Source organism: Ambystoma mexicanum, chromosome 11 (genome assembly GCF_040938575.1).
Source record: "Ambystoma mexicanum isolate Mex_15411 chromosome 11, UKY_AmexF1_1, whole genome shotgun sequence".
In the NCBI taxonomy this organism is placed as follows: domain Eukaryota; kingdom Metazoa; phylum Chordata; class Amphibia; order Caudata; family Ambystomatidae; genus Ambystoma; species Ambystoma mexicanum.
Genome location: NC_090934.1, coordinates 1,398,454,165 through 1,398,481,526, shown reverse-complemented (window position 1 = coordinate 1,398,481,526; position 27,362 = coordinate 1,398,454,165). Strand labels below are relative to the sequence as shown.

At 47.2% G+C, this 27,362-nt stretch overlaps 1 protein-coding gene across 1 annotated transcript in view; it reads right to left on the bottom strand.

Moving 5' to 3' along the window:
• Positions 1 to 27,362, bottom strand: part of PCSK6 (proprotein convertase subtilisin/kexin type 6) — a 1,232,090-nt gene that overhangs the window by 434,311 nt on the left and 770,417 nt on the right. The window contains exon 7 of the mRNA XM_069625020.1: positions 26,126 to 26,298. Coding sequence (XP_069481121.1) covers positions 26,126 to 26,298 — 173 coding nt within the window. The remainder of the gene's footprint in view (positions 1 to 26,125; positions 26,299 to 27,362) is intronic.

Sequence of the window (27,362 nt, the reverse complement as noted above, 5' to 3'; positions counted from 1 at the left end):
GTAAAGCAGTCAGTAACACACTCAAATACATGAAGTGGGACACTGACGCAACCAAGGCAATGGGCATGTTCCGAAAATGTTGGCCCGTTTACCACTTCTGTCCAGCATTGCTGTGGTTTTACATCATGTGTTTACGCCAAGGTGGCAAACCCCCAGGAAGAGATGACACGTTTCACCTCTGGAGGGGGGGGGGCATGGCTAGTAGGTTGGTCTGAATAGCAATCGGCCATAGCACCCATTGTTGACCGAGATCAGGTTCCTGACGATTCACCAACAACATTACGAGGCATGACCGGTCAGGCAGAGCTGATAGATGTGAGGGCACCCAATATGCAAAATATGTCCCAACTATGGGTAACTGGTGCCTCATAGGGCGCAGGGTATCTCCAGGCTCTCCGTACAGCTCTGCATCACCAGGAGCAGAGTTTCACTGACAAAGCACAGGTAATCATCACTGGGCCAATGAAAAGAAATATGTCCACCAATGAAAGAGGCCTGTCACCGCCAGGGATCGATGCTGCTCAACCTGAGTCCCCACATTCTTCTCAGCTTAAACCCCCAACTTCCTGCTTAAATCTCCATAATATGTCATTACCCATTGCAGTATAAACTGGCCTGCTTTAAAAGATGTGGCTTTATTAAAATGTGTTATTATAATTTAGTATGGGGAGGACCATGGCGTTGCCGTAGATTTCCAGTTATTCTCTACATAGGATACGATCCGTTCCCTACAGACAGCCTGGAGATATTGAAGTGGGAAAATGGAAAAACAGGCTCCCATCTTCCCCCTCTCGCGCCTGGCCTAAAGGTTCACGGCCCAAGCACCCGCCACGAGAAGAGTTTTCCCATCTACCAGATGACCAGATACCCTGGTACAGGAACATAAGGATGTGTCCATCTGCCTGCCCAGCAGCCCGCCCTGCCCATGCCGATGCCTGCGGCATGGATCAACTAGACTAAAACTATACGTCGTTAGAGATGCCATGACGACCTAGCCAACGGATAGCACACCTGTGCCAACATACACACTGGACACTCCCGCACCAATCTACACGAAGAATATACTCAGTGCTATGACGTAGGCGACAGGCATACTCACAGACGTGCATCTTTATTATTTTTCACTTAGGCTCTCAAAATGCAGAAACGCAAGACGCACCATGAACTCATCTAAAGAGCTTGCTTACGCTTCTTCTAAACCTAGGTGCCATAATGAGAATTATAACGAAGACACGATACTGGTCATAAGACAATATGAGACTATAACCTAAAGCGCCTGTGCACCAAACGGTTCCACCTATACACCAGGCCTAAGTAGGACGCAAGCAAGAGCTCCCGTGGACGTTAACAGAGCAAGAGTCAGGTTGCTGATCCTGCAGAATGAGCCTGGCGAAAGCAGACAGCCAAGGTCGTAATGTTGCAAACCCACATTCCAAAAGCAGACCATCAAGGGCACGATGTTGCAACCTCGCACGCCGTGCACCAACATCAAAGTCGCACCTGCAATTAAACCAGGCACACAGTGGAAAAACAATATTAATTGTGCAGAATTCTGCCTCAAACACGGTCCCACCTCACGTGACCAAGCCGAACCTGTCGAGATGCCAAGCCCAGGAGGAAGGAGGCGTCTGGATCCCTCGTTACAAGACACAGGCAGATACACTTGAAAGGATCAATGGACATCTGCGACAGTGGGAGTAGTCGGCCGTCCAGCTCATGAATAAGTCTTCACATTGTCTGCATGCACCCATAGTGAAACATTGTTGCACATTGCAGGTACACCGAGAGCTGGGAACAGCGATGGTCCCAGGCTGGGAAGCTCACGGGCGCACCAATCCGAACATGGGGTTCTTATCACTGACGCCATTAACATCAACCAATCATTAGGAGTCTTCATGTAACAATTCTCATGTATCTAATTGTAGGGACAACCCAGATATATCACCTGACTAACCCTCGTCCACTCATATTATTCTCTATACGTATGCTATACTAACCCTACCACTCGAGCAACCAATTAAGAGTGGCGATATGTTTTTTTGTTAACTTTCTAAAGTGACGCAGGTAGCGCGTCATACTACAGTAAAAAGGGCCTGCGAGCCCCACGATTGTGTGTGTGTCAGGTCAGACGCGTATGATACTTGACCCATCCCTGCCGTCTGTGTTTAATAAACAGCAGAGTCACCTTGCTTCTTGTGTGTGTCTCATACTCTCTCTCTTTTGGGATATATGGGAGGAGTTGGGGCCTCCCTGCCCGGAGGTCTGCGGACGGCCCGGCCGACCCCGGCAGAATTTCCCCCCGACAAGTTGGAGGCACTGCTGAGATCTGTTTAAGATCGGCATTTTTATTTTTTTTACTTTTTCCAAGCACTCCGGTTGCAAGGAGGCCCGGCGGCGCGGCCCCCTCTGCCGTCGCCCCCTTCTGAGGACTACAGGACCATCGCGGAACTGCGAGAAGACCGGACAGCGCAATCCGGATATTGGCCCTCGGGAGCCGGTTGAGAAGTATCCCGCACGCGGTTGGCGAGTGTCCAGACGTGGTCCAGACGAGGGGAGGTGATGAGCCGCTCGGAGGGGTGCGCGCAGTCGAGCGGCCCCGCATCAAGAGAACTTGGTGAGCATGCCACGCACAACAAACAATGTGAAATTGTGAGGGAGGGGGGAGGAATTAAATACGGGAGGCGGGAGGTGTTGCACAGGTGAACGGCGAAGGTTTGAGAATTTAGTGTTAGAAATAGAATGAATGGTAGTTGAACAAGCGCGAGAGCAGTTGGCTACGTAACGCGAGAGAAGGGGGCGGAGCACGAAAACATCACGTGCGGCCGCTCGTAGAAACTGATTGGCCTAGGTCGCGACTACGTGTAAGGGTGTGTGTGTGTGTAGTTTCCTACGATTTGGCATTTATTGATCAATGAGTAGATGAGGATCCCTATTGTTCGAGCAAGACTCTCGATAGGTAGATGACGTTTCCCTGTAGGCGGTAGCTAGTTAGTTGCCCAATACGGAAGATAATTGGCTGGTTAAGCCCTCCTGTCGAGGGGAGTATCACACGCGAGGCGACGCAGCGTGCGCAGTCCGATTATATTGTTGATTTGATTACCTTGTTCCAGGAGTGACAGGAAGACAGCTGTGGGGTTAACGGGGGTAGATTGCAGGTGTATTTTGGATTTAAAGAATATACGAAGAACTTACCAGTAGCTCTACGAGATCGGTGACGTCACCAGTAGGGTTTTCATAGGATATCGCAAGCACGAGGCATATTAGTTTTGAGAGTCGTGGGGAAGAGAACTATGGTAAGGGAGTGGAAACGGAGATAAACGGTAAACGAGTTGATTGAGGAAAGGCGAAACGGGGAACGTGGCTGCGCACGTAGAACGCCGGCCACGGCAAGTGTAGAAGGGGGAGGAGCACGTGAAAACAGGACGACTGTATAAGAACGTAATAAGGGGGTACGCAGCCGCAAGGGGCTACGTACGCCTCGGCCGCAGGGGGCCGTAAGGGTGTTGTATAAAGGAAGAAAGGCAGAGGAAAATCTACAAATGTAACATACTATATTTTTATAATTTTCCTTAAGCGGACTATCGTAAGTCCCCAAACTTACGGGGCCAGGTAACGATATAAGGCTGCATATTGTAAACTATTAGTGGGATAAACTGATACCAGATTAGGGAAGGGTAGCAAGTGGAGCGCTACTATGTCATACGGAACAGGATCGGGAGGGTGGGGGAACACCCTCACCACGCCACTACAATACATATGCACAACACTGCCACCCCATAGGGAGAAACTGATTAAGTATAGCATAGAATGGACCCAGGGGACGGATAACAAAATGTTAACACCGTGGCCGCCTAATGGTAGCTTCGATCCATATGCCCAACATTCACTATTAAATCATCTGCACAATACATATAAAGGGAAGAAGTTGGCAAACCACGTGGAGGTGTTTAACTTATGGAGGATGTTCCAGGGGTCCCGACCAGGACCAAATGGAATATTCACTATGGGGGAAATACCAGAAGAAGCAGAGATTAAGGAGGAAGGAGAGGATGGGAAACAGGGGTATGAGGACCCAAAGAACACGGGAAACAGAGGTGAGGGAGGAGAAAAGAATAATAAAGCAGATGAAATAAAAAAGGAACCGAGCAATGATATACCCATAGCAACGGGAGTAAAAACAGAGGGAGGGGGGTTGTACCCTTTAAGAGAATTGGGAGAAATAGAAAGAGGACAGTTAAGGGCGGCTGAGGGATACTCGAACCCGGCATACAGCCCTCCACCATATGTGGCTCATAGGAAAATGCCAGCAGGGGAGGGGAGGATTGGAGATGACCAGACTGTGGAAATAGGAAATGATGAATGGGTAGCTGCACAGATATTATTAAAATTACGAGGTTCATTAACAGGAGAAGAGAAGGAGGTAGTAAAGAAAACAGACGAGGATAATGCCAGGGAGAGTGAATTGAGGGGGGAAGAGCTGTTAAGACAAAAAGAAGAGATTTTGGAGGAACGATTAGCAAAATTAAGGGATGAACAGAATGAATTGATCAAGCAGCTTGAGAGAGAGAGAGCGAGGAAAAGGAAAGAAGGTAAGAACGAATAGGAAAAAATAAGGGAACGAACTGAGGAGCAAAGGAGAGAAGCTGACAGGGTAAAAGCAGCAGCAGAAAGGGTATCAAGAGTAGTACTGCGGGAAAAGAAAAGGGAAGAAGAAGAAAAAGAAAAAGAAATGGCAATATGGAGGAGGAGGTTACTATCAGAATCAACTAAGAAATACGAAGAAGGGAGGGTGATGGAGAGTATAGTAGAAAAAGAAAGGGCGAACTGGGAAAGGAAGAAAGAGGATGAAAGAATATTAGAACAGATGAGAAGTGAAGTGATGGAGGAATTGAAAAGGAAAAGGGAGGAAAATAGTAAGGAGATGGAGGAAAGGTATGAAGGAGAAAGAGGAGATAGGGGAAGGGAGATTGGAACATGGGGGGATGTATATGGTGACACAGAAGTAGCAACAACATCAGCACAAAGGGGAGCGGTTGATAAAGGAGAAAGAGGAGAACTGGACCTAATAGATTTACAAACAGTAACGATCAAGGGGAAAAAGACCGAGTGGGGGGTGCCGTTTATGACTAGCTTTTGTAGTGAGGAAGAGGGAGTGGAAAATGAAGGAAGAAACAGTGAAAGGGAAAGCTTAGATAAACTATACATCACCCGGACCAACATAGACTCACCATGGATCAGTAGGAGAAAGGGTGAGATGGAGAGAAGTGAGGAGGGAAAGAAAGGAATAGAGGAAAGACAGGCACATGAGGACGCAACATCCCCATCCCCACCATCCCCATCACGCCCTCCCCTATCGCACCCTACATGCTCAACCACCTCACGTTCGTTACGCAAAATAAAACTAGCGCCCTTCACCGACGAACTGACACCCTATACATGGCGGCTTAGAGACCTCCCTAGTCGTAGGCAGGAAAGAGGTATACACATGCCCACATTAAATACAGAGAAAGATGGAAGAAGGGGAAAAGATGGAGAAGAAAGAGGTATGAGCAGAGGAAATACAAACAAAAGTGAAAATGTGGAAGAAAGGGAAGAGGAGGAAGGGTGTGAGGACTCAATATTATGGAATACAAAGGGTGAAACAAGACATAATTTAATGCCACTTTTGGAGAGAGGTGGGGTTAGACCACAGTATGTTCCTTGGAAGCATACCGATAAAGAAAATATAAAATGTAGGCTCCCATCATTAAGTGGAGGTGCGGGTAAATGGATATATGAAATGGAAAAACACACCGCAGGACAGAAGATGGCAGTAGGAGATGTAAAGGGCCTTTTAATATCAATATTAGGGGATAGAGCGGATGACATCTGGAAGAGAGCAGGATTTCATGGGGTAACAATAACAAATACATCGCACGATGGGGCACCGTTCGCAAACTGCAGACATGCACTATGGCAGGCACTGAGGGTACAGTACCCAGACACATCAGATATAGGAGCAATTACATCCCGCAAGATGCATGAGAACGAAGATCCTGTTGATTATATCCAGGAAATCCAAGAGAAGTGGCGCATGGAAACTAGAGAACAATGGGATAAAAAACCAGCAATATTTTACCATATACTGGTACAAGGGCTCCCAGAAGGAGTTCAGAAACAACTAAAGAAAGTAGTGGGAATGGAAGCAAAACCATGGCCCGAAATACAACTGACTATAGTGCATCATTGTAGGACATGGCAAGGAAAAATGAAACAAAAGGAAGAGGACAGGAAAACGGAAGAGGCTAAATTAGTACAGAAAAAGCTTACTAAATACACAATGGAAGGGGCACTAATAACTACACCTACAACAATGACCCAAAGCCCCACACAAGTAGTGGCTGCACAAGATTCCTCCCAAATACCACCTTCACAGACTACAACACAACAGGTGCCGCCACTCCAACCATACACGCCCAACATGGGAGAAGGATACCCAATGAAAGGAGCTGGGTATTATAATTATAACAGGGGGAGAGGAGGAATTATGAGAGGGAGAGGGTACGGATATGGCACCCAACCGCAGGTGGGAGGATTTAGAAATTGCTACCCCTTAGGGCAACCAGTATACCAGGACAACACAGGGAGCTTTCCATGGCAGAATAGGGAACCACCAGTGTGTTGGAGCTGTGGACTATTGGGGCACATGTCACGCACGTGTAGAGTTAGACCAGGAACACCATCATGGAGTGATCAGGGACAACCAAGGCCCGCACAGGTACAGCAGGGCATACCACAACAGCAAATGTTGCAACAAGGAAATGAACAACAACAACAATTAACACAACAACAGCCCCAAACACTGCCACAACAACAGGTAGCGATGACACAACAACCACAAATACCACAAACACAACTGGGTAGGGTGACGGTTTTGGGACACAACCCTTATACCGGAAATGGCCAGTCGTTGTACCCCCAATAGGACAGCCCACAGACGGCCTTGGTGTGTCCCATCCTGTCAGTAACACCTAATAGAGCGGAGGAACCACGCATAGAGGTAACGATAGGTGACAAAAAATTATCATTCCTTGTTGACACCGAGGCGACCCGGTCTTGCATAAGGGAAGGTAAATTTAAGATGTCAGGCGAGACCATGAACACCCAAGGATTCTCTGGGGCTAGAGGGTTGGTTCCCTTTACTGATAACATTCCCTTATCTATTGGAGATTACGATCTGTCAGTTCCACTTTTATATTATAGTGCCTCACCAGTAAATATACTGGGGAGAGATACAATGAACAGGTTGAATATGACGATCTCCTTTACTGAGGACGGCATAATTTGCTCTACTCCGGGGATTAACATGCTCACAGCACGACAGATTATGCAGGCATACTGTGGACAGACAGCGATTAGGGCGGAGCCAGTAGATGGTGAACTCTTCCAGTATGGAACGGACATGGCAATTGCATGGATGCCAGGGATAGAAGGGAAAATATGGAGAAGGCCAGCAGCCTATCTGTTCAGACCAGAAACACCTGTTAATGAACCAGAAGGGAAGGTGGTTTCAATGGATATTGAGAGCATTATTGCAACAGCTGATTATATTGCTGTACATGCCCAAGACAGAGAAGGAAGAGCATGGAGGGCAGTGATAGCATTAGCAGAAGGATGTAGGCTCACCCAGGTGTCAGATGAGGAGCTGTTTTCAGATGAAAAGGAGGAAGGTGAAATGGTGTTTATGATGAGTGTGGAAATATGGCTAAGAGTGGCCTACAAACAAGTAGCACAGAAAATTGCAATGGCACTTGAGGCACCCGCATGCACCCCGGTCCCTTTCTTTAAGGACGATATGTCAAAAGTACCCAAATCATTGTGGACTACTGGCCCCTATGACGTGGGCTGCATAAAAAGTATAGGGGGAGTAAAAATAAAATTGAAAAAAGGTGCAATACTCCCCAGAGTAAAACAGTACCCACTATCAAAAGAGGCAGATGAGGGCATATATGAAACCATAACGGCCCTTATAAATAATGGTATATTGGTCCCCTCAGAATCACCATGTAATACGGCTGTGTACCCAGTGCGCAAGGCTAAAGGGGGGTCTTGGCGCTTTATACAGGATCTCAGGCCCTTGAACAACATAGTAGAAGCGGAATATCCCGTAGCTGCAAACCCGGCCAAAATCTTGTGTGGCATTCCAGCAGAAGCATCACGATTTACAGTGATCGACCTTAAAAATGCTTTTTTCTCAATACCATTACACCCAGACTCACAAGATCTGACGAGCTTCACTTACAGAAACACTAAGTGGAAGCACACCAGATTGCCACAAGGGTATTGTGAATCACCTTCAATTTTCAATAGAGTGATACAGATGGATTTGGGTAACATTGAAGTAGAAAGCACGGTGTTGCAGTATGTGGATGACATAATAATTTGCAGTAAAAACGAAAAAACATGCAGAGAGGACTCCTTAAAGATGTTGACAATATTGGCTGACAAAGGTTACAAGGTAGACATGGAAAAGATGCAGTACTGTCAAGAACAGGTACTTTACATTGGTCAGCTTATATCCCAACATGGAAGAAAGATTGCACCACAAAGAGCACAAGCTATTTCAACCACTCCAATGCCACAAACTGTAAGGGAACTGCAGCAGTTCCTGGGGCTCTGCAACTACTGTAGAGCTTGGGTATTTGATTACAGTTCGTACATAGGACCCCTGCTTGAGGCGTTACGGGGAGCTAATAAAGGGGAGAAAAAACTGGGGTGGACGATGGAAATGAAAGAAGCTTTTGATGAATTAAAAGATGCGATATCAACTGCTCCGGTACTGGCATCCCCAGACTATGAGCGGCAATTTTTTATATTTTCACATTGCGACTCAGCAGTAATGAAAGCAGTGTTGGCTCAAAAAACAAGCATGGGCTACAAACCAGTAGCATTTTACAGTGGCCACTTGGATCCTGTAATGTTAGGCCACTTCCCCTGCGAACAAGGTCTCGCCGCAGCTGCTTTTGCGGTGCCCGACTACACTATTTGTGGAACATGCACTTTTTGCGATATTAAATAAACCTAAATCCACCCTAACCACGCAAAGAGCATCAGGTTATGAGATCATTCTATCCAGAGCCGAACTATCAATTGTTAGATGCAGCACGGTCAACCCTGCAAGGTTCCTAGCAGAAGTAATTGAGGAGGGAGATTATGCCCATGACTGTACACAAATAACTGAAATGTACTCATGTACTAGAAAAGTTGAGGAAAACGCACTAGAGGGGGGTGAGCTCTTATTTATTGATGGGTCATCAACTATCGATCAGAGGGATGGTGTGAGGAGAACTGGGGCTGCGGTGGTAAAAATGATGGAGGTACCGGTGTGTGTGGCAATGAAATGTGTACAATTACCACAGCATTACTCCGCTCAAGCAGCTGAACTCGTCGCACTGATCTTGGCGTTGAAGGAAAGCTTTGACAAACGGGTGACCATATATTCCGACAGCGCATATGTTACATCCACTGTCCACTCAGGGCTGTCAAAATGGAGAAGAAGAGGGTTTAGGAGAGCTGATGGCACTCCAGTGCAACATGCCCTCTTATTGGCTGAACTAATTGAAGTAATTAATGACCCCCAAGAATTAGCTTTAGTGAAATGCACCGCACACACCAATGGTGAGGACCACGTCTCGAAGGGAAACGCAGCAGCGGACGCACATGCGAAGTATGCTGCATACTTTGGTGAGATATGGAACCCCCCAGAGTCACAGAGGGAGAGGGAGGGGAATGGCTAAGGAGATGTTGATAAGAGAAGGGTACACCCATCTCCCAGCCACACAGATTATGGAGTTACAAGCGGCTGCACCAATGGCCGAAAAAGAAATATGGGTAAAAAGAGGATGTACAATGTCACCAACCGACGCACTATGGCGCCAGGGTGGCACTGGAAAGGTTGTAATACCATTGGCACTTTTGAACACCGCCCTGAACCAACTACATCATCCAGCCCACACAGGCAAAGAAGTAATTGCAGCACGAATTAGGGAAGACTGGTTCTGCCCCGAGTTAAATTCGCATGTGTCAAATTTTATCAGTAATTGTCTAACATGTCAACAGTTTACGGCCGGCCACACTCTAAAGGTGATAAGAGGTACTATACCCCGGCCAGAGGGACCTTTCCGGCATCTCCATATTGACTATGTTGATATGATCAATATATGTCAAGGAAATAGGTATATGATTGTAGTAGTATGCCCATTTTCTAGGTGGATTGAGGCAGGGCCCTGTTCACACCCAGATGCATTTAGAGCAGCTAAGTTCCTAGTGAGGGAGGTCTTCCCCAGGTGGGGAGTGTGCGAGGTGTTAAGGTCAGACAATGGCCCACATTTCGCAAACGAGATGTTTCAGCACATTACATCACTGCTGAACATTAAACATAAATATGCATGTGCATACCACCCACAGGCCAACGGTGTATGTGAATGCCTGAATGGCCTATTAAAAGAGGCAATTGCAAAGATACAGCAAAAAACAAAGAGGAGTTGGTTACATTGTCTTCCATTAGCCTTATTTGAGCTAAGGAATAGGCCAGGGTCCGACCACCACCTCACTCCCCATGAGGTGGTTACCGGACGTCAAATGCGCCTTCCCCTAACGCCAACGTCAAGAGCATTTACCGACCACGAAAGCACTGCAAGTGTTCTGGGTGATGAAATGTACCAATATGTGTCTTCTTTGATTACTAGTGTAGAGTTTGTGTCTCAACACCTCGAGCGCACACGGGGCGAGTCTAATAGAAGCCAACAAGAAGACGCGGATAAAGAACTGGAAAAGGAAGGACTGTGTAAGATTGCTAAAGGTGACCACGTACTACTTCGCAACTTCAATAGGAAGTGGAACAGCCCACGCTTTACTGGTCCCCATCTGGTAGAGGAGGTATCAACAAGAGCAGTAAAGCTACAGGACAAGCGTGCCTGGAACCACCTACACGACGTAAAGATCTACAAACAACAGACCCGCCCCAGCGCCACCGACAGGTCCATTGAGAGAACAGCAACAACATCGACAACGGAAGAAGAAAGTTCTACCACAGCCAGCGGCCCAAGTGTTCCCATACCTTGTCACTCCCCAGACTCCCCAGAGACAATAACTGAAGAAGAAAGGGGTGATCCCCATACAGCCCACCCCATGATCACACGCTCAAAGAGTAAAAGCCACGCCCACCAGTTGAACCAAAAAACCCCCTGCCCACCATCCACTGACCCCTGTCCCCATTACAGTAGTAACTGAACTGAAGGACATTGACTTGCACAAATACACATGTAAACACGTGAATGCTCTCTTGTCTTTTCTCTCGCACATGCAGGAACCGCGTATTATTGTATTGCTAAGAAAGTAGATAACTAACAAATTCACTGCCCAGGAGTAGATGGTACCCTCAGACGATAATTACCCAGAAGAATTGTCACACCAATTTGTATATGAAATAAATAGGCCAACGTACCTGAAAAGGAAAAGGGTACGTGTCTACTACACAGCGTTCCTTTTGGCCATAGAATATTCGATGCCCCACCTCCACCCATACTTGCCTCCCTAAGAGGTAGATTGCTTAGAGTAGCGTGGGAACAGCTCTTCGCCTGGGCACTGAATGACTATTTGATAGGGAGAGCTTAAAAAACAACAACTAACATTTAATAACCAGCATATTGAGAATTTTCAGGCGGGCAACTCTAACGTCGCAAGAATACGCTGCCGGACTGCAGCAAGGTAAGAGCAAAATGCCAGTGGAATTAGCATATGTAATAAAAGTAATAGGGATTTTGGTAATCACCGGGTTCGTAGCTGCCTCTGTATGGCAGTACAGCTGTGCTATCAATATTATTGCTGTACCCAAACCTAACACACCCCCATCCCCAGCTGCAACAGGTGTTACGTCAGGTGATATTAGTAAAATTGCGCACAAGCAAAATAGAGTTCAACGCAGCACATACTCAGATAATAAAGGTATTGACAATTATATACAAGATTCAGCACACGTCTCAAACAACATATGGTATCAACACATGACCCGCATTGTTAAGCAGACAACAGAAGACAGCTGCTACGTTTGCTCATTAATACCATACGCCATGAGTGCTTCTCGAACATTTGTTGCCACAGAAATAGACGAAAAAACAGCACGATGCATAATATACTTGGCACTGTTCCAAACGAAAGGAAGATTTCAAGGGACAGTGGTGCATATGACGTGGAAAACACGAGACTCATACCCATACGAAAACAACTTCCTCAAGACTTATTTGAGTTACCACAAGAGCAGTTTACATGCTGAAGCATTCAGATATATAACAAGTGGTCCTGCAAAAGGAGAAACAAAGAAAGTAACACTGCAGTATTTATCATGTGATTGGTACGCCACTGAAGTTCCTGGTAAACTAGGATGCTGGGAGAGGCCACTGGTGACGATAACGGGGAAAGTGTACTTGGATAACAAATGGGAGATAGGAGTGGTTGGCAGCAACATGGTAACAAAAGAAACTATTTCAACTATCGATGCACACAACCACAGATGTTGGACGACTTGGATCAAATACGTGCCTATGCTCACATGGATAGAAACGGATGAAGACCCGATAACAATACTGCCGCTGACTGCGCCTAAAGTATGCTAGCAACATAAAGGAGAGGTGGACGTAGGATACAACACCAATTGTGGAAGCGTGATGGAGTTACCTGAGGGGGGAGCAGGAACAGCAGTGATAATGGACCATTACTGGGCCTGTGGAGAAAAGGCATATCACACACTGCCCCCTCTGTGGAATGATGTAGCACGATGGTGCACGTCAATGTACCATCACTAGTGGTACCCCAGAAGCATGTGAATGTGGCGAACTTTCCCAAGATGGATGAAGGGGACAAGAGAAATAAGAGATCTGCACCACCTCAGGAGGAGCCAGGGAACAGGACCAGCGGCAATGATACTGTCCTAAATAGATGGAAAAGACAAGGAGAACCTCTGACAGGAAATTACCTATGGGGAAGGTCAGAAACGGCACTCACTTCAATCCCGCCAGAACACAGACTATTCAGCAGAGCAGCAATGTTCTTCTCCTCAATAATACATCCGGGACTACAGGCTTACGCAAACGCAAAATGGCTCCAGATAACTAGATGGGAACTTATGATGACCATCAATTCTACAGTAAACGGATTCAACGCCATAAAAGAGGAGCTGCGAGCAATAAGGATGGTAGCACTGCAGAACAGATATGTATTGGACCTCCTCACTGCCATGGAAGGAGGAGTTTGCGCAAAGATAGGACAATCATGCTGCACATTCATTCCTGCCAACGATGCTGACAACGGTACACTGACAGAAGCAGTTTCACAATTGGCCCAGTTGCACTCCAAAATGGTGGATGAAAGTAAAGGTGTGAAAAAGGATGAGAGCTGGTTTTCGCTATTATGGTCATGGATGCCATCTTGGCTGTCAGATGGACTGAAAATTACAGTTGGTTGCATTATTTTGGCTGGAGCTACACTGATCATAATAAGATTTTGGAAAGCCCTGAAGGCACGCACCACTGACGAGTTGCTTGAAATGGTCGGTATGCACCCACTGATGCCAGCAGATGACGGCCAACACACAGGCATAATAATACAAGAGAGAGAGAAATTGCGCAACCAGATCATCACCAACCACCTGGACCCACCACCTGTGAAGGTCGAGAACCCAAGAAACCCCAGGAGTTACATAGGGAAATGGGTATACTGTACTCCTGGAGGAACCTGTGAATATATGTATTGGTCATTTGAAGATCATGTTAACCATTATGGACATTTAGGAGGAATAACTAAAATATGGAGAGTAAGAGGAGATAACGAAAAGGATATGTTTGTGGTCGACAAGTCGACCAGAGGGGGGACTGAAGTGGGAAAATGGAAAAACAGGCTCCCATCTTCCCCCTCTCGCGCCTGGCCTAAAGGTTCACGGCCCAAGCACCCGCCACGAGAAGAGTTTGCCCATCTACCAGATGACCAGATATCCTGGTACAGGAACATAAGGATGTGTCCATCTGCCTGCCCAGCAGCCCGCCCTGCCCATGCCGATGCCTGCGGCATGGATCAACTAGACTAAAACTATACGTCGTTAGAGATGCCATGACGACCTAGCCAACGGATAGCACACCTGTGCCAACATACACACTGGACACTCCCGCACCAATCTACACGAAGAATATACTCAGTGCTATGACGTAGGCGACAGGCATACTCACAGACGTGCATCTTTATTATTTTTCACTTAGGCTCTCAAAATGCAGAAACGCAAGATGCACCATGAACTCATCTAAAGAGCTTGCTTACGCTTCTTCTAAACCTAGGTGCCATAATGAGAATTATAACGAAGACACGATACTGGTCATAAGACAATATGAGACTATAACCTAAAGCGCCTGTGCACCAAACGGTTCCACCTATACACCAGGCCTAAGTAGGCCGCAAGCAAGAGCTCCCTTGGACGTTAACAGAGCAAGAGTCAGGTTGCTGATCCTGCAGAATGAGCCTGGCGAAAGCCGACAGCCAAGGTCGTAATGTTGCAAACCCACATTCCAAAAGCAGACCATCAAGGGCACGATGTTGCAACCTCGCACGCCGTGCACCAACATCAAAGTCGCACCTGCAATTAAACCAGGCACACAGTGGAAAAACAATATTAATTGTGCAGAATTCTGCCTCAAACACGGTCCCACCTCACGTGACCAAGCCGAACCTGTCGAGATGCCAAGCCCAGGAGGAAGGAGGCGTCTGGATCCCTCGTTACAAGACACAGGCAGATACACTTGAAAGGATCAATGGACATCTGTGACAGTGGGAGTAGTCGGCCGTCCAGCTCATGAATAAGTCTTCACATTGTCTGCATGCACCCATAGTGAAACATTGTTGCACATTGCAGGTACACCGAGAGCTGGGAACAGCGATGGTGTTACGCCTCGGCAGGCACGGAGGAGGATTATAGCCCTTCGGAAGGGCATGCGTCACATTGCAAATCCATTCTACGCCCACTGGCAACTGCCCTGGAAAATAGTGGCCTCGGCTCACTCCGCGGCGCCCTGCGGCGAGTTGAACTACGATTCCCAGCATTCCGCCTCCCGCTCTCAGCAGATGGGCGATGATTCGTGAACCTCGGTTTCGTCCGGTTCCGCCTTTCCCCTTCCCGATTTAAACCGCACAACCGGTAAAGTCGCTGCTTCTGATTAAAGTTGCATCCCGGTGTTTAGAAGTTCCGTCTTCGATCCTACTACATTTACCCGTGTACCAGACCTAATTCCTCCTTCACGTACTGCCTCTGCCTGCCGATTTTGGAAAACTACTGACCCGTGTACCAGACCTATTTCCTCCTTGACGGTCTGCCTCTGCCTGCCGATTTTGGAAAACTACTGACCCGTGTACCAGACCTATTTCCTCCCTCACAGACTGCCTCTGCCTGCCGATTTTGGAAAACTACTCACCTGTGTACCAGACCTCTTTTTCTCCCTCACGGACTGCCTTTGCCTGTCACCGAAACCATCACCTACAATTCTTATGGTTGTTGTTCCCATCATCTCCACAATCAGACTTCCATTGGACATCCTCCAATAGTGCACAGGGACGCCTTGCAGAGAGTGCACCCACTCGACTCTAGCGCGGCCCTCGTTCCGCCCGGGTTTAGTTCCCTAACTAACCTTCCCCGTTTATTATTTTGCACTTCCGTTTTTGGACTCCTTTGGGATAACTCAGACTCAACAACAACATCCGTGGTAAGGGTTCTCTAATTTATGATTCTATACCTCGTAGCCTAGCGACAACTATCATTAGTATAGGTTACATTCTCCTTTCTTACTTATAGGTGGTTCCGGTTGCCTTAAACAAGGGGAGGGCATAGCTCAGGTACTACTAGAAAGAAGTATCAAGGGAAAGGATTCTTCTTAAAGTTCCAATTGCTCACCTCTTGTTTTTTCCTTTACAGCTGGGTTCTTGGCGGCGTTTCCTCCCCGCCCTTTTGAGCGATCAGTCCATCTGCCTGGTCCTACCCAGCAGAGGGTCATATCGTTAAAAAAGTCTTGTGCCCTCACAGAGAGGAGGCTAGGTTGGAGGCCCCGACCTAGCTCTTCAATCAATAGTGCAGTCCTGTGTCTTCCGGCCACCGATTGGTTTACTTCCCGTCCGGTGAGTAACAAAATCAGAAGCCATGGAAGAAGCGGATCCGTTGGCCACTTTAGTTCATTTGGTATCCGAACTACGGGCAGACATGTCTGCCGCACATGATGCCTTACACCAACGGATTGACAACATAAGGCCCTTTCCTGCACCCCAGACACTGGGAATTGATCCGTCCGGTGCTACTGCCTCAGGTTCCGGTACCCATTCGGCCTCCGCCTCGGGGTTTTCCTTGGGCCCTGTTCTGATGGCCACCCAATTCCCGTTGGCTCCTCCGGAACGCTTTACGGGTGACCCAAAGCAGTACCGGACATTTATCAACCAATGCAAATTGCATTTTCTTTGCCGCCACTCGGCCTTTCCCAATCCCACCACAAAGGCGGCCTTTATCCTTTCGCACCTCGGAGGGACGGCGGCAGCTTGGGCTAATCCCTTGCTTGAATCCAATAGCTATGTTTTGTATGACTGTGATGCTCTTATTACAGCCATGAATAGGGTATTCGATACCCGGTACAAGTCACAAGCCACGGATCTAGAATTCTTGAATTTACGCCAGGGTATGTCTTCCCCGTTTACATACCTCACTAGGTTCAATCAGCTGGCAGCCGAGACGGATTGGCCGGAAGAAAAGAAATCTGCGGTATTTTACAAAGGATTGTCTGAGGAGCTAAAAGACATCCTTGCTACTGTGCCAGTGATTCCTACTACATTCGGGGAGTTACTTGATTTAGTACTACAAATAGATGCTAGAAGATCTGAACGGAAGGGAGAACGGAAAAATATGACTCCAGTTCCCCTTCCCCTTGATTCTGTTAACCCTCCTTCCTCTGCTTCTTCTGAGCCTATGCAGATTGGGGCGGTACGTGGTCCGTTATCTCCTGCACAACGTGAACACCGTCGATCCAACAATTTATGCATGTACTGTGGTTCGTCGGAGCACCACCTCAAGGATTGTCCAAAGAGACCCGTTAAGAAGGCGGGAAACGCCAGAACCCGGCGATAGCAGGAGTCCCTATGCCGGGGGTATTATCTTTGGACTCGAATATGGCAGTTACCGTGCCTGTCAGTCTGCCAGTGGTATTTACCACTTCAACTGACTGTTCTTTCTCTTCTCAGGCTATAATTGATTCCGGTGCTACTGGGAATTATATGGATTATGATTATGCCCTGAGCAATAACGTTCCTGTGGTTTCTAAACCACAACCTGAAGCCGTACATGCGGTAGACGGCTCTTCTCTGGTCTCAGGTCTGGTTACTCAAAGTACGTCCCTCGTCCGTATGCAGACGAACGATGGACATACCGAAACACTCACATTCGACCTAATTAAGGCCCCCCAGCTTCGTGTAATTTTGGGCATTCCGTGGTTACAACATCACAATCCTGACATTGACTGGGCCAGGAAGGTGGTATAGTTTCCTTCCTCTGTCTGTAACGAAAGCTGTTTTCAGACGAGTAGCATTTCCGGCACTTCCTGTCAAGCCCTGGTGGCCTCAATGGCCTTGATTGGTGCAATTACCAATGCCCTTGAACCTAGCATCCCTGTGGAATACGCTTCTTTTCGGGACGTCTTCGATAAAGGTGGAGCAGAACAGTTGCCCCCACATAGGCCGTATGATTGTCCTATCGACCTGGTACCGGGGGCTAAAATACCTGCCGGCAGGGTTTATTCGCTCACACTGCCAGAAGACAAAGTGCTAAAAGAGTATATTGACAAGGCATTGGCTACGGGGTTCATCAGACCATCGAGATCACCGGCAGTGTCTCCACTGTTTTTTGTTCCTAAAAAAGAGGGTGACCTTCGCCCTTGTATTGATTATAGGGCATTAAACGCCATCACAGTCAAGAACCAGTACCCTCTTCCCCTGATCTCAGTACTCTTGGATCAACTGGGTTCCTCCGTGATCTTTACCAAACTTGATCTGCGGGGTGCTTACAACCTAGTCCGCATAAGAGAAGGGGACGAGTGGAAAACCGCCTTCAAGACCCGGTATGGGTTATTCGAATACCTAGTGATGCCCTTTGGGTTGTGCAACGCCCCGGCCACCTTTCAAGCCTTCATGAATGATGTATTTCACGATTGTCTGGACCGGTTTGTTGTGGTCTATCTAGACGATATACTGATTTACTTCTCATCCAAGAGTGAACACACCCGACATGCGAGTTCCGTCTTACAAAGGCTGAGAGAGAACCATCTCTTCGTCAAAGCCGAGAAGTGTATCTTCAATTCATCGGAGGTTGAGTTTCTAGGTTATGACCTTACCAACCGGGGTATCCGGATGAGCCAGTCTAAGGTTAAGGCCGTTTTGGAATGGCCTGTCCCTACTACAACCAAAGCCCTACAGTCATTCCTGGGGTTCGCGAACTTTTACAGGCGCTTTATCTTTTCATTTTCTACCATCTCAGCTCCTTTGACGGCTTTAACTAGCTCAAAAAAGCCATACCGATGGACACCATAAGCGCAATCTGCCTTCGAGACCTTAAAAGCGGCCTTTTCTTCAGCGCCAGTGCTACAACATCCCGATCTGCTCCTGCCATTTTTTGTGGAAGCTGATGCTTCTGGGACGGCCATCGGGGCTATTCTGTCGCAACCCTGTCAGGATTCGGGTGAGATCCATCCGGTGGCATTCTTTTCGAGGAAACTGACACCTTACGAGCGCAACTATCCTATCACGGAAAGAGAATTGCTGGCAGTCAAGGACGCTTTCGCCGAATGGCGACATCATCTATTGGGGGCCCGTCATCCGGTTACTGTCTTCTCTGACCACCGGAGTCTATTGGCATTCAAATCAATGAAGTGTCTCACTGCCCGACAGGCCCGTTGGCACCTCTTCTTTTCCCAGTTTAATTTCACCATCACGTATAGGCCAGCCCGTCTCAATGTTTGTGCCGACGCCTTGTCTCGTCTACCCTCTCACTCGGAGCAAAGCAAACCCGAATGCCCTCTTCTGCTGCCTTCTAGGGTCGTATGTGCATGTACTCCACGCCCTTTGCTCCGTTCTTTAATCTCGGATTGGGTGAATACACATAAAGAAGAATGTGTAGTCCTAAACCTTGATGTGGTACGAGGACTTCCTTATATTCAGGGCCGCCTGTTTGTGCCTCCGGGGAAAGCACGTCTCCAAGCCCTTGCTTTATCCCATGACTCTTTGATGGCGGCTCATCCAGGTCAAAAGAAGACTCTAGACTTGCTTCGGCGTTGGGCCTGGTGGCCGTCTATGTCACAGGACGTGGTTCGTTATCTGGCCTCCTGTTCTGTGTGTGCTCAATGTAAGGTCTCCCGGTCTAAACCTATGGGTTTGTTACAGTCACTCCCGGTTCCTCACCAACCATGGGTCATGGTCTCTATGGATTTCATCGTGGACCTGCCGCCTGTGGACGGTTTTGATACCATCTGGGTGGTAATTGATTATTTCACAAAAATGGCACTCTTCGTTCCTTGTATGGGTTTGCCCTCTGCTCCAACTCTGGCCTCGTTGTTCCTTAGGAACGTATTTCGTTTCTTTGGTCTGCCCTCTATTGTGGTTTCAGATCGCGGACCGCAGTTTACATCACGTTTCTGGAGGGCTCTGACGGCATCCTTGGGCATTGATGACAGGTTCAGCTCGGCCTTCCATCCACAAACTGATGGGCAGACTGAACGGCTCAACGCCACTCTCGGGCAATATCTGCGCTGCCTCACACTTCGTTTCCAGTCATCTTGGTTGGCGTTGTTACCACCTGCTGAATTTGCTTATAACAATTCTCTGCATGCCGCTTCTGGTGTATCACCCTTTTTTGCACTATACGGACACCATCCACGGTCCTTACCCCTGGATCCTGATCTTCCAATTGACAATCCAGCGGCTCATGCGTGTGTTCGGGACCTCAAGTCCATTCATGAGGTCGTTCGTCAACACCTGCTGCATGCTCAGGCCAAAGCTAAGAAATTTGCTGACAAACATCGGGCACCGGCACCCGACTACCGTGTAGGTATGAAGGTTTGGCTGTCATCACGCAACCTGAGAATGCCTGGAAAACGGATGCTCTTACCCAAATTCGTGGGACCTTTCTCTGTCACTAAGGTTTTGAATCCAGTTGCTGTACTTCTTTCATTGCCCTCGTCCTGGAAACAGCATCCTGTGTTTCATGTCAGCTTGCTGAAGCCTTGTCCGGCCAACATGCGATTGCCAATACGCCCGGCCCCGGTGCGGGTGGATGGTAATGATGAGTACGAAGTGGCAGATATCCTGGATTTCCGACTTCGGAGGGGTCGTCCTTTTTACCTGGTTGACTGGAAAGGTTTTGGCCCTGAGGATAGATCTTGGGAGCCTTTATCTAACATACATGCTCCGGCCCTGCTTCGCCGCTTTCATGCCCGTAGGGGGGTGGTGCCGCCTTTGGGGGTGGATGCTGTTACGCCTCGGCAGGCACGGAGGAGGATTATAGCCCTTCGGAAGGGCATGCGTCACATTGCAAATCCATTCTACGCCCACTGGCAACTGCCCTGGAAAATAGTGGCCTCGGCTCACTCCGCGGCGCCCTGCGGCGAGTTGAACTACGATTCCCAGCATTCCGCCTCCCGCTCTCAGCAGATGGGCGATGATGCGTGAACCTCGGTTTCGTCCGGTTCCGCCTTTCCCCTTCCAGATTTAAACCGCACAACCGGGAAAGTCGCTGCTTCTGATTAAAGTTGCATCCCGGTGTTTAGAAGTTCCGTCTTCGATCCTACTACATTTACCCGTGTACCAGACCTAATTCCTCCTTCACGGACTGCCTCTGCCTGCCGATTTTGGAAAACTACTGACCCGTGTACCAGACCTATTTCCTCCTTCACGGTCTGCCTGTGCCTGCCGATTTTGGAAAACTACTGACCCGTGTACCAGACCTATTTCCTCCCTCACGGACTGCCTCTGCCTGCCGATTTTGGAAAACTACTCACCTGTGTACCAGACCTCTTTTTCTCCCTCACGGACTGCCTTTGCCTGTCACCGAAACCATCACCTACAATTCTTATGGTTGTTGTTCCCATCATCTCCACAATCAGACTTCCATTGGACATCCTCCAATAGTGCACAGGGACGCCTTGCAGAGAGTGCACCCACTCGACTCTAGCGCGGCCCTCGTTCCGCCCGGATTTAGTTCCCTAACTAACCTTCCCCGTTTATTATTTTGCACTTCCGTTTTTGGACTCCTTTGGGATAACTCAGACTCAACAACAACATCCGTGGTAAGGGTTCTCTAATTTATGATTCTATACCTCGTAGCCTAGCGACAACTATCATTAGTATAGGTTACATTCTCCTTTCTTACTTATAGGTGGTTCCGGTTGCCTTAAACAAGGGGAGGGCATAGCTCAGGTACTACTAGAAAGAAGTATCAAGGGAAAGGATTCTTCTTAAAGTTCCAATTGCTCACCTCTTGTTTTTTCCTTTACAGCTGGGTTCTTGGCGGCGTGTCCTCCCCGCCCTTTTGAGCGATCAGTCCATCTGCCTGGTCCTACCCAGCAGAGGGTCATATCGTTAAAAGGTCTTGTGCCCTCACAGAGAGGAGGCTAGGTTGGAGGCCCCGACCTAGCTCTTCAATCAATAGTGCAGTCCTGTGTCTTCCGGCCACCGATTGGTTTACTTCCCGTCCGGTGAGTAACAGATGGTCCCAGGCTGGGAAGCTCACGGGCGCACCAATCAGAACATGGGGTTCTTATCACTGACGCCATTAACATCAACCAGTCATTAGGAGTCTTCATGTAACAATTCTCATGTATCTAATTGTAGGGACAACCCAGATATATCACCTGACTAACCCTCGTCCACTCATATTATTCTCTATACGTATGCTATACTAACCCTACCACTCGAGCAACCAATTAAGAGTGGCGATAGGTTTTTTGTTAACTTTCTAAAGTGACGCAGGTAGCGCGTCATACTACAGTAAAAAGGGCCTGCGAGCCCCACGATTGTGTGTGTGTCAGGTCAGATGCGTATGATCCTTCACCCATCCCTGCCGTTTGTGTTTAATAAACAGCAGAGTCACCTTGCTTCTTGTGTGTGTCTCATACTCTATCTCTTTTGGGATATACGGGAGGAGTTGGGGCCTCCCTGCCCGGAGGTCTGCGGACGGCCCGGCCGACCCCGGCAGAATTTCCCCCCCGACAATATCCTGCACCCTATGAGGTACCAGTTACCCATAGCCGGGACATACATTGAATATTGGGTGTCCTCAACTGCTCTGCCCGAGCGGTCATGCCTCGTACTGTTGTTGGCGCTGTTGGAGAATCATCAGGAACCTGATCTCAGTCAATAATGGCCTCTCAGCTTCTCAGCACATAGCCAATACATGTAATGGATATGATGTGGCATTTATAACGCGTCTGTGCACAAGTGTGTTTCTCTGGAGGAATAGCGGCACTTCTCAACAATAAACGGGTGCTCAGGGAAGGTGAGTGCTTGCACTTCTACGTTTCCATTTCAAGCAGGGTTTATAGGTAGCTACTAAACGTACAGAATTCCATTTGTAATGTCCTATTAGTGCCTAAGGATTGAAAGCAACCTATCACCATGTGCTTCACATAAGTGATGTGTGGGGTTATATGTGATTTTACTGACCCAAATTTAGAGTGGTACATTTCATTGCGACCATAATACACTGAATTATTATTTTTTATTTTTATTTGGGGGGTCCGCACCCAAGCCCCCAATTTTTCTACCCTTATAACGCCACCCCAACCCAACTCATTTGAACCCCTTACCCCATATATATTTAATTAATATTTTCGGTGTTATGTACTTCGGTGAAACATAGCACTCGGCTTTGTATTCAGTAAAAGGACTGAGTACCATGTGTGGGGCTTCGAGCCCATGGTTCTGTGGGCACTTGAGACCAGACATTGGCATGGGTATGTGGATCTGACTAATCACACTAAGTGGCTGCTGGGTAAAATGCTATATGTGATGTCTCGGTAGCAGCATTACAGAAATTTGGCATCATATTTAAAGATTCCAAATTGTGTGTTTTTATGGTGGCAAGCCCAAAAACCACTATAAACTGGATGGTTTGCCTAAAGCTAATTGTACTTTGCTGGGAAGCTATGGATGGGGGAGGGTCGAGCCCCGGTGTCTAAGGCTTATGACTAATCACTGCCGCTGGCTGGCATATATAAAGTGCGCTACTTAGAGGTAGATGTGTAATGATAATTAACAGAAAATAAGAGGGTAATGTGGCCTAGGTGTTGAGGTATCTGCCGAGGAAGTAAACAAAAATATATACGATGTCCTTTGGATACTTCTTCCACGCATGACCATATGGGGAGGGGTCGTGGGAAAATCACTATTTCTTAGTACCTTAGTTCTCTGAACTGCTAGAACTGCGTGCAAGTACAAAAAAAGGAAACACCTTGGAGGTTATTTTCGAGTCCCCTTTCGACTTTTGTGTATGCAGGAACCCATCATGTCATTTTTCACTTTTGCACGGTAGAGTGCAAAAGTGGAGTGTCAACAGGTGACGTACTCACGTTTGTGCCACCATTTTGCACTCAGCCATTCGAAACGCGTAAACGCTGCCTACCATGTACGCATTTGCAGGCAGCGTTTGCAATGGATTATACCAGCAGAAAGCAGGCGGATTCCATAGGATTCCCGAGCATTTGCGTCAGCATGAAAATGGATGCCGGCACAAATGCTGGAATATGGGCATGGCAGAGAGGAAGGGCACGGCAGAAGCGTAACTTGCGATTCGCCGCTGCTCTCCACCATGCAAATAGTTGAAAATGAGCCGCACCGTTGACTGAAAGCGTAAAAGTCCAGGTCAGGACTTTCACCCATTTAATTGACACGGCTCAACGAAAATGAGCCCCTTGTAGTTTATGGCCAACCTAGAAACTGTTCACATACAATACCAACGTGTAGAAACTATTCACATACAATATCAATGTGTAGAAACTGTTTACATACAATACCAATGCATAGAAAGAAACTGTTTACATACAATACCAATGCGTAGAAACTATTCACATACAATACCAATGTGTAGAAACTGTTCACATACAATACCAATGTGTGGAAACTGTTCACATACAATACCAACGTGTAGAAACTGTTTACATACACTACCAATGCGTAGAAAGAAACTGTTTACATACAATACCAACGCGTAGAAACTATTCACATACAATACCAATGTGTAGAAACTGTTCACATACAATACCAATGTGTGGAAACTGTTCACATACAATACCAACGTGTAGAAACTGTTCACATACAATACCAATGCGTAGAAAGAAACTGTTTACATACAATACCAACGCGTAGAAGCTATTCACATACAATACCAATTTGTAGAAACTGTTCACATACAATACCAATGTGTGGAAACTGTTCACATACAATACCAACGTGTAGAAACTGTTCACATACAATACCAATGCGTAGAAAGAAACTGTTTACATACAATACCAACGCGTAGAAGCTATTCACATACAATACCAATTTGTAGAAACTGTTTACATACAATACCAACGCGTAGAAGCTATTCACATACAATACCAATGTGTAGAAACTGTTCACATACAATACCAACATGTAGAAACTATTCACATACAATATCAATGTGTAGAAACTGTTTACATACAATACCAATGCATAGAAAGAAACTGTTTACATACAATACCAATGCGTAGAAACTATTCACATACAATACCAATGTGTAGAAACTGTTCACATACAATACCAATGTGTGGAAACTGTTCACATACAATACCAACGTGTAGAAACTGTTTACATACACTACCAATGCGTAGAAAGAAACTGTTTACATACAATACCAACGCGTAGAAACTATTCACATACAATACCAATGTGTAGAAACTGTTCACATACAATACCAATGTGTGGAAACTGTTCACATACAATACCAACGTGTAGAAACTGTTTACATACAATACCAATGCATAGAAAGAAACTGTTTACATACAATACCAACGCGTAGAAACTATTCACATACAATACCAATGTGTAGAAACTGTTCACATACAATACCAATGTGTGGAAACTGTTCACATACAATACCAACGTGTAGAAACTGTTCACATACAATACCAATGCGTAGAAAGAAACTGTTTACATACAATACCAACGCGTAGAAACTATTCACATACAATACCAATGTGTATAAACTGTTTACATACAATACCAATGTGTAGAAACTGTTTACATACAATACCAAGGTGTAGAAACTGTTCACATACAATACCAAGGTGTAGAAACTGTTCACATACAATCTGAAGGTGTATTAACTGTTCGCATACAATACCAATGTGTGGAAACAATTTCTGAGTCCCCTCCAGATGACTCTAGTTGCTAAATTCCTCGATATCAAACTGTAAATAACAGCGAAGAATTGGTCTACTTAGAACTGTCCCAGTTAGGCATATGCGCTTACAAACATTTACGAAGGTTTGTATTTTGCTGAGAACACTGGTTTTCAAGCCAGGTGGGGGTGCCTAGCAGTGGGCGCTCTATTTAAGTGCTGAACGCAACGCTCCCGAGCCGAAGCAGGGACTCAATCACTTCGATAGGGCACCGAGGCTAAAGCAACATGGGGTAGCTGCCACGTTCCGGTTTAGCATCTGCGCCCTATTGATAGGAAATGCGCCCCACTCTCGTGCTGGTGGGGCACATTTCCTTTCAATGGGGCCACTTTCCCCACCATGCCAGCTGGGTGGAGCCTTTCAAAGAAGGGGGATGGGGTAATGTGGTGACCTGGGCGACAGCCCAGGTCGCTCGCACCTAAAACCGGCCCTGCCATTGCAACCCGATGGTTTGTGAGGAGTGTGGATCTTGGGCTGCGTCTAGTTCATATGTGAATGTCCCCCATGGAGAGAAAGTGTTACTTAAAGACCATGTGGGAGGTGTGCCTAGAACACAGGTCAGCCCTTCCGGCGCAGCAGACATGTTTCTCTTGGCTTCGGCTCACCTTCTTAATGCCCTGCTCGAAGGCATGCTTGACCAGCGGGCCGGGCCCATCCACGGTCTTGCCATCGTCATCCGGCCCCCAGCTCGCGCTGTAGATGTCGATGTAGTCGGGTCGCACGCCCAGCGACTTCGCCTCCACGACATCTGTTACATCGCCGTCCAGCATACGGATGCCTGCAAGCACAAGAGCGGGGAGCATTAGGGCCGAGTGGCTTTTATCAAAGCGACATAATTGCAATCAAGGGCCTTTGTCGGCGGCTGCTGAGTAAATGGAGGGCCGCTGAAAAGCCTGAATAGCCACAAAGCTACTATCTGCAGACTAATGAGCAGTGGAGAGATATTTCGGTTGGGAAGGCTCCGCCATCTGATTTAATTGCAAGGGATGGGAATGAATTGGAGCGACACAGAAACGTTCTGTGCATGACATTTCTCCGAGCTAAACTTCCCTTTACACACTTGGTGGAGGGGAGGGGTGAGATGTGATATCGGCCAGGTGTGCAGCATTTCTCAGAGCACAAACTTTCCTATTTCTGAGCTGCTTCCTCCAAGACATTTCTTTAAATCTTTGTGTAGTTATACATCATTGGCACAGTCTTATTTTTTGGTATTTTCAGGAGAATTAAGATATAGCCCCCTAACGTTGGTCACATGTTCATAGTGTGTCATAAAAAGTTTGGGGGAGAGAATAGGAAGGGTGTGCAAGGTTAGGCACAAAGAAAAAAAGAACTTGCACGAACAGCACGCCATCCCTTGTATTCACAGTTTGGAGCAGGCTAAACATTACATAGGAGTACATTATGATATAATCCATTCCTACACCTGGACGCTATTAGCCTGTTTCCTGATCCTCACATGCACAGATCCGGTAACAGGCTGGAGAGGTTAGGCGCTTTGGCCGCAAGACACATGTTAGCACATGTATCATATTAGATTAATGCACAGCATACACACACTTTCCCCCCATTCCAGATCGCTGCAGATACTGTGCAAGGACTCATTTCAAAACAAAGATGAAATTTACAAAAAAAGTTCTGTTGCCAGTAAGTGCTCCAGGGAGTTTTGCTGCTAGTAAGTGCTTAAGAGATACCAGGAAACACACAGGCTTCTTTCCATTAAGTCTCGCGAGATCTGCTCTTTGAAAAGAACAGGAAATGAACCCCTGCAGAGCTGCCTAGGAACAGCCTTTTTAGGAAGCACTGGTGGGGAAGTCCCACGCCTATTCAGGGTACAAGGATGGC